We start from the raw sequence: 8211 nt of genomic DNA on the forward strand, positions 1-8211 counted from the left end.
ACCAGTTAATAACCAGAATTTTTGTTTTAACTTAAATTTTTAGAAAACTTTGTTTTTTTACTTTATTTTACTTCAATGATCCTTTAGTGGCTCTGTACATTCAGACAGCAGCTCGAACAACTTCATCAAAGTATAAAAATCTGGAGGTTCTGGTATTTGTTACATCCACTTCAACCGTTCAGAAACATTCTAGCACCTGAAAGGCCCCCCAGGTTCTCCCAGCTCATCCTGGTCAGGAAGATGTTGTCCAAGCGGGCCGCTTTGAGTCTGCAGGACGTAAACACGTTCATGTTACCGCCGTCAGTTTGTCCTCCGAACAGAAAGGACGAGCGGCGATGCTTACTTGTGTTCCTGCATGAGTCTCTGAGTTCCCTCCCCACAGTTAAACAGGTACCTGCACAGAGAACAATCACCTTTATTTCCCATGAGGACTTGCGCTTGTGTAGCAGCAAATAGTTTGATAATGGTGACATAAAAAGTAAATAAAACTATCCAGAAAGAAGTCTGAAGAAGTTTTAGTTTTGGTGCCAATGAAATCAAAGGAATTAAAAATGTGAAATGTCTTATTAAAAAAAGACATCAGAAATCTTTACATCAGTAAAGTTTGGATCCCATATAAACTTAAACCACATGACAATCAGTAACATGTTTTAATTAAAGATGGTGGTTCCACTGAAAGAGATTCTGCCTCATGACCATAAACTTTTTAAAATGCTTTGATCTAAAAAAAATGTATACCAGTGTTTGCCACCCTACATCAAAGTAAATAATACAATTTTGCATATTAACCAAAGTTTTCAGAGGCCACGCCCATATTCTCTGTATTAAATGACTGAATTTACACCCTGATAAAGTTTGGGTGACTTAACACTGTTTTTATTATTCATTTAGCGTTTTTAATCACAAAGTGATCCTGTTTTGTCTTGTTTAATGACAGAACACCCTTGCAGGTGGATAGGAAACCATGAAGCTCCCTCCTCCGTGCTTTCCTGTTATGTGAACTGCATGTTTTTGGTATCCGTTAAGCTAACACACCTGTTGAACTCGGAGAAGACATACACGCACGCGGCGTTGTCTCTGCTTCCGGCTCCGACCACCTGCAGGTAGACGGTGGCCGGTCCGTTGGCGTCGCCCCGCCTGACCCGGCTCTCCTTGGTCTTGACCCGGCGCAGAGGCTCCTTCTGCTTGGCTTTCTTCGCGGCGGGCGGTGGTGGTACCGGCGCCCGGCTCGTCTCCGGGAGACCGACGGTCGCCATGGTCCGGACGACCCGCAGGACAGTCCGGCGAAAGGAGGGCGGAGAGATGCTCGGACCGACGGACGGAGTCTGACCGAACCTGAGCAGCGACGTGAGGAGCCGGACCTTCACGTGGACCGCATTCATGCTAAACTCCGCCCCCCCTACACTCCGCCGAAGCCTTTCAATCGATTGATTAGTTCATCGATCACCTGTGCGATGGTTCTGTCACACATGGACCGCTATTTCCGACGTCTAATGATGACGTTCATGCACCTTCACGCTGATTGGTTAATGCAGTTGGACATATAAGCCGATTGGTTAGTGCACGAGATGAAGATGGCCAATCACAGCTTTGCTTTAGAGCAGAAAGGCGGGACACCGAAGTGAGAATTTAAACAAAAAATGTCAAAATAAAATTCAAAATAAGAAAAAAAAAATAGCTTTTATCGTCAGGAAACGTAAATAATTAAACATGTTTAAAGAAAAGTATATAAAATATATTTCGCCCCCATAGAAAAATTGAACATTTATAATTGTAAGTTATTGAAAACACTTAAGCATTACCTTTAATTACCATAAAGTAATTAAAGATTAGATTTTTCTTTAAAAATGTTAAACTATGTTTAACTCTTTTCATCTTTGATTTGTTTGAGGAAGAAAATGTTATGACTTGTAGATGACACGAGGTATCTGGGCTTGAATTTTGTAGTAAAACATGTTCATTAAAGAAAGGAAAATCAGCTTTTATGCACACAGGGAATTTATAAAGTTAAAGCTTTTGGTGTAAAACGAAATTCAATCCAAAAAATAATGTTGCATAACATTTTGATGACTCAATTAAACCAGAAGCAATGCCAAAATAGTAATTATTTTATTGAATTAACCTTAAACGACATATTTCTGTTTAACCCAATAAACTGCTTCTTTTAATAATTTATTACTTAATCCATTTATTTTCAAAAAACTTGCTGAAGAGCACACCTGATCTTTTTTCTCACCTGTTTGTGTTTATTTTTGTGTTTTGAATGACCTTTTCATTGATAAAAAAAAAAAATAGAATTTTCAGCAGCTTTTCATTCTTTCTCTTTATTGGTTCAACATGGAGTTCCGCTGCAGGAGCGGACAGAAGCACAGATCCAAACACGAGGCTCTCGTTCACGTACACAGAAGAGATGAAACAATTCACAACAAGGATGATTCCAGTTTGCTCAAGTCTCCACATTCAAACGCTGGCGTCTTTAAACACCAGCTCAGCGCCGCCGCCGCTGCTGCTGATCAGAAGATTCGTCGTCATGATTGTTTTCGGTGCGATTGAAGAGAAAGAAGTGAGTTAACATGTCATACAGATGGAGAAAAGCCTCCACTTTGATCGGGAGAGGTGACTTTCTTTTTTTTAACAGCATACTCAGGGGGAGCGGGAACATTTACACGGGGAATTCTTCTTTTCTAGGATCAGAGTGGTGGAGAGCGACTGAATGTGCTTTGGTTAGTCCATATACATGGGGGAGCTGGGAGAAGCAGGCATCTGATCCAGGAGCCTGCAGACGTAACCGGCAACGTCGACCGAGCGCTCCTCGTACATCTGGATGAACGGGTCTCTCTGGGGAAAAGAAAAGAAATTGAAAAAGGATCTTAAAACATTTTTTACATTTTCAATTTCTTTGAGCTCACCAGCAGTTCTCTGTACTTTGGCCTCTTTGATTCTTCCTTTGTAAGGCTGGAAAAAAAAAGAATAATTGATTGAATAATTCTCCGCAGAGAACAGCTACAAAGCTGAGAACCAGGAGGAGCAGCATCCTCTCACCACACGTTGACAAAGGAGATAAACTTGGGGGAGAAGCGTCTCTCCTCAGAGTTGCTGAGCTGTGGAGGGTCTCCTCGGACCACCTGGGTCAGCTGGTCAAACACACTGTTCCATTTGGGGTAGGGGAACCGCCCCGTGGCCAGCTCGTACTGAAACGCACAAACGGTAACGTCAAGACAAACAAAACTGCAGCCAAAGTTCCACCTGCTGCCGTGAAGGGCATCTCTGGAAAATCTTCTTAGCTATGAAATATTTTAGACTTCAACAATTTAGGATTAGATACAATTTATAGTGTTCCCTCGTTGTTGAATACTTGTTAATTTATGACTTGAAAGAAATAAAATAAATAGCGTTCTCTGTCACATTAGAAGCTCATCTTGCACACTAACCTGCTAAACAGTTACAGTTTCTTCACATTCAAAACCTTAAAAGCTGATAGTTCTGAATTTTTTTAAATATATTTTTTAAAGGGTTTCCTAAAGTTTAGGAAATTTCCACTTCTGGCTATAAATTGATTCTGGCGCCATCTTCGTGTGACCAGAGGTCCCTCATCATTTAAAGAAATGGCCACAATGCGCAATTCTGCCACTAGGGGGAGCAAAAGAAAAGCAATAAGTATTTTTTTCCATCTGAGAATAAAACAAACAAAAACAAAGCTACAGATAACAAGTTGAGCAAAGGTTATTTTGTGTTTCTGGTCCCGCCCACTCAAGATCGGATGGTTGAATGTGATCCCTAAACCTAAATGAGTTTGACAGCCCTGATCTAAACAATGACAGAAATCTTTTAACGTGATATTAGGGTCACAGAGACGTTCTCAAACAAAGAACGGACAGACGCTGAAACCCACCAATGTGATTCCCAAACTCCAGACATCGGAGCGCACGTCGTAGCCTTGCCGGGACGCGCTCGGATCTATTCTCTCCGGCTGGAAAAGGAGGCAGAGGATAATCAGGAAAATCAGCTGTATTTGAAATTTAGACTCACCTGTACAACAAAATAATCATATTTCCAATTAAATCTGAGAGTTGACCTGACAATCTACTGTGATCTATTCAAATCAAATCTTCTGCACCAGTTCTTCTGAAGGTCCGAGGTTTTTAAACTGCTGTACTTTAAATTCCACGTGCATCAACACCCCTCTGCACCACCAACATGTCTCAACACTAGCTCCGCCCCCTTGGCTGAGCCGAGGTCAGCAGCGCTGCGATCAGACACCCAAAGAGAGCGCCGGCTGGAAACGAGAAACCGCCGCTGAGATTCCTGCGTCCTGAGCTCAGAGGGAGATCCTGGGCGCCGTTGTGCGAGGATTCTCTGCAGGGCGAGCTCCAGGACTCCAGGACAAAATTAGAATGGAGACTGCAGGGAAAGAGGGCGGGGCCTCCTGCTGCAAAAACATCTTCAGGTGATGACGCCACCACCAAGTCAACCCAACTTTAGACACAAACAACCGGTGGAGGTTAAGTTTGAGGTCAACAGGAAGTGAAGGCAGCATTTAGGTTAAGAAAATAAAAGATCCTGTTTCAGTTTGCATTAATACCTTTGTCTGCAACTTTTAAATGCTTTTTACATTGTTTTAGGGATGTATCGTTAATAAAGTTTGTCCTCTAATAAAAGCAACTCTTACTAATTTATATGAAGGATAAAAATGACAACAACGACTGTCAGGGGTCAAATCTTCAAAGTTCTCAAAAACATCCAGAATCACCAAAGCACAAAAAGTTTTCGACAATAAAATATTTTTGAAAGCAAAAATTGTTTCCAAACACTAAGAAATATTTGAAAGCAAAAAGTTTTCTAGAGTTAAAATATTTTTGAAAGTAAAATAAAGTTTACAAACACTAAGCTATTTTTTGAAAGCAAGAAAAGTTTCCTAACGGTAAAAAATGTTTTAAAAGCAAAAAACAAAAATGTTTTAAAAGCAAATAATAAATATTGTTATTTGCTCGTTATGAAGTTTTATTCTTAAAATTTTACATTTTGTTTTCAATATCAAAAAATTAGATCGCAGAACTGAGACTTTTGCTTCCAATATGGTGGCACAAAAATCCCTCCGTACATTTCTAGTATGAAGTAGCATTTTATTTTGAAAACAGATTTTCACAAAGCGGAATCTTAAAACTAATGTCTAATTTGAACCCGAAAAGGGTCAGGGAGGACTGTCGGAGGTCGTGGACGTCCTTACCGCCATGTACGGCCTGCAGCCGGCGTCTCTGGTTTTGGCGATGGAGTCGACCAGCTGGCCGCTGATGCCGAAGTCGCACAGCTTGATGTTGCCCTTCCGGTCCAGAAGGATGTTTGAAGGCTTTATGTCTGCAGAGGGAGCAGAGCAGCCGCTCAACAGCCAGTCACTCAAACTCATGAACGTGTGGAGTCCTCTCACCTCTGTGTATTATTTTCAAGTTTTCTTTTAAGTGATTTAGTGCTTTCACAGTCTGAGGAAGACAAAGAGAAGTTCAGGAGAATCCACAGGAAACGTCTCAATGTGAAAGAAACGAGAAACTTACAGCTAACGTTATTTTTCCTAATATTTCCTCCGGAATCACGTCGTCTAACGAGCAATATACAAACTTGTAAAATTTGTCTAACGAGGTAGCCATGAGTTCCATACAAATCCAGCAGTCCCCCTGAAACACAAGAGAATCGCAGAGTCAGGAGAAAAACGGCGTCCGGCGGTCGGCGGCGGCGCTTCGTCTCACCTCTCTGAACAGAGCGCCATAAAACTGCACGATGTAAGGACAGTCGCTGCTCCTCATGACCACGTCCAGGTCCATGAGCAGCTGCTTCTGCTCCTTCTCGTCCACCGTCGACCGGATCCTCTGGAGGAGCAGAGACAGTCGGGTCAGAAGGTCAAACCACAGGCTCCTCCCCCCCTCCCTCCCTCCCCGCCAGCAGTCGTCACCTTGACCGCCATGATCTGGTTGCTGGGCTTGTGCACCATCTTGTTGACGGAGCCGTACGCTCCTCGGCCGATCTCTCCCAGATCCTTCAGATCCTCGGCTGTGAAGTCCCAGTGCTGCTCCGGGGAGATCTTCAGCTTCCCGGACGACTCGATGCTGTGAGTCCGGAGCCGCTCTCTGACGGGAACAGCACAACTTCAAAAGTTTGTCTCCCTGCGGATTGCTAAGACTTCACGTGAACGAGAGAAACGGAAAGAAACTGATCCGGGCGAATCTAGAACGATCATTTAGCTTTGAAAGGAGAAAAGAAAAGTTTGATCTTTGACATAATCAGGAGGAAAATAAGGAAAAACTGATTTTGAACTTGAAGTTTAACAAGAAGCAGAATGTTTTCACAACCTGAAGGTTCTGAAGCCCAGAACCAAATCAGAGTTCTCTGTTCTATGTTTTATTAAAAACTTTGAACAAGACGTCCTGAATCGTCTCCAAAATAAACCTCTAGACCAGAAGTCTGAGGCCGTTTATCCCTCATTACAGAAACATAAAGTTATCTAGTTTTATAAAGGTACTGGAGAGGACTGTACCTTTAAAGAGTAATGTAATAAACAGGGCTGTCGACGTTAACGCCTAAACTTTAGGGCTGGGTATCGATAATTCCCAGAATCCATTCAATTCTGATTTTTTTCAATTCTTTCCATCCTCTCAATTCAATTTAAATTCCACTAGATTTTGACATTACACGGTTTAGATGCATTTAATTTAGACAATGAATTAATTTAGAGACATTTGTTCCGACATACATTAATAATCTACTAGACGTTTTCAATATATTTATATTGTTATATTAGTTTGGCCACTAGGTGGTGATCTTGCTATAGCATAACACCTTATGCCAGAAGAAGAAAGAATGAGCAAAAAATGTGTCTTAGACCACAAATGGTTACTTTAAAAAATATTTCCTTAAAAGAGTTTGGAAAATTCATAAAGATGTTTATTTAGTCAGAATGTATGTTTAGGTGAGCTATAGAAAATTCTATTGAACGTTAGCATCAAGCTATTGGACTTTAGCTTTATGTGCTAAATCCATCTCTATTTTTATGGATCCAATATTGATCTGTTAAGCGTAGATTGATTCAAATCGATAAATCACTTTTAATCAACCCAGTCCTGGTTAAAGGACGTGATTCATTTAAAAAAATTAACACGTTAATGTTTATTAATGCTAACTAATTACACTTTGTAGAGCAACCGTCCTGGGCTTCGAGTGGGATGGTTCAGGCTTCCACGGTGTGCATTACTTTCTGATAATGCACACTTTATTGAGCATTATCCCACTTTTATCACGCTCACTTACAAAAGAAATCCATTTTTAATCAGTTTTTAGTGCTTTATTCTCGACATTTTTCCATTAAAATCGCCTTTTCACAATGCCTGGTCCCCTCTGTTGTCACGGTAACACGAAAACGCATCCCTGAGCTCCGACTGCAGCGAGAAACCATATAAATGCTGATGGTTTAAATAAATCATCGATTCAGAGAGAAAGTTCACCTCTTACCAACTGTTTGAGTCCAGATCATGAAGCAAAAGCGCAGTGATATGGAACATTTCAGATATGTGATCGGAACTTCTTTTTAGGCGTGCATCCACACCCAGCAGCCAATCAGAATCGAGTATTCACCCGGACCATTTAAAGTGCAGAAACACAATGTTTTTTTTTCTTATGACTGTATATCAAAATCTTTGTTTTCTTGGAGTAAAACTCGACATAGAAGTCTTCAGAGTTCTACTCATCTTACTGTTAATGTGTGTCTGTAAACACAAATTACACTTCTGGGATGTCTGAGTCAACACTTGATCAAGTTAAAAATAAAAACGAAGGAAAATATTTTTTTTCTGGCCTGTTTGTGTTCAAAAGCTGCGTATTGTTATGTAAATAATACCTCATAATTCACTGTGATTCATTTTTTAATCAATTGATTCACTAGTAAAAAGTAAACAGACTTAAACTTGATTCCACACATTCACAAACGGTTAAAGAACAGCAAGAATGTCTCTGTAAGGCTTTTGACTACAGTACCCATAATGCCCCTGAAATCCATCTAGCGATGTGGCTTCATAGTTTACCAAAGTTGTACTAAAACACTGTGTACTCAGTATATAGAAAAACAAACAACTGAAGGTCATTAAACACAAATTCATACTTCAGGCCATCCAGATTCTAAGGGGGATTTTCTATGTTTAATACAAATGTAAGGATTTTAAGTGCACC

The 8211-nt window shown here is 40.7% G+C and overlaps 2 protein-coding genes across 7 annotated transcripts in view; both read right to left on the minus strand.

Moving 5' to 3' along the window:
• The window catches only part of elac2 (elaC ribonuclease Z 2), an 11029-nt gene extending 9261 nt beyond the window's left edge, over window positions 1–1768 (minus strand). Inside the window, exons 1-3 of the mRNA XM_024272700.2 lie at window positions 1036–1768; window positions 344–394; window positions 197–267 (exon numbers count right to left, since the gene is read on the minus strand). Of these exons, the coding sequence (XP_024128468.1) occupies window positions 197–267; window positions 344–394; window positions 1036–1382 (469 nt within the window). The 5' untranslated portion in view covers window positions 1383–1768. The remainder of the gene's footprint in view (window positions 1–196; window positions 268–343; window positions 395–1035) is intronic.
• Window positions 1769–2302: 534 nt separating this feature from the next.
• map2k4a (mitogen-activated protein kinase kinase 4a) overlaps window positions 2303–8211 on the minus strand; it is a 9516-nt gene continuing 3607 nt past the window's right edge. For all 6 annotated transcript variants that reach the window (XM_036213093.1, XM_036213092.1, XM_024272006.2 and 3 more), the window contains 9 exons: window positions 5945–6119; window positions 5742–5861; window positions 5550–5669; window positions 5426–5477; window positions 5228–5355; window positions 3893–3970; window positions 3043–3191; window positions 2910–2955; window positions 2303–2838 (listed from right to left, as the gene is read on the minus strand). In XM_036213093.1, the coding sequence (XP_036068986.1) occupies window positions 2725–2838; window positions 2910–2955; window positions 3043–3191; window positions 3893–3970; window positions 5228–5355; window positions 5426–5477; window positions 5550–5669; window positions 5742–5861; window positions 5945–6119 (982 nt within the window). In that variant the 3' untranslated portion in view covers window positions 2303–2724. The remainder of the gene's footprint in view (window positions 2839–2909; window positions 2956–3042; window positions 3192–3892; window positions 3971–5227; window positions 5356–5425; window positions 5478–5549; window positions 5670–5741; window positions 5862–5944; window positions 6120–8211) is intronic.

Source organism: Oryzias melastigma, linkage group LG8, assembly GCF_002922805.2.
Source record: "Oryzias melastigma strain HK-1 linkage group LG8, ASM292280v2, whole genome shotgun sequence".
Classification (NCBI taxonomy): Eukaryota; Metazoa; Chordata; class Actinopteri; order Beloniformes; family Adrianichthyidae; genus Oryzias; species Oryzias melastigma.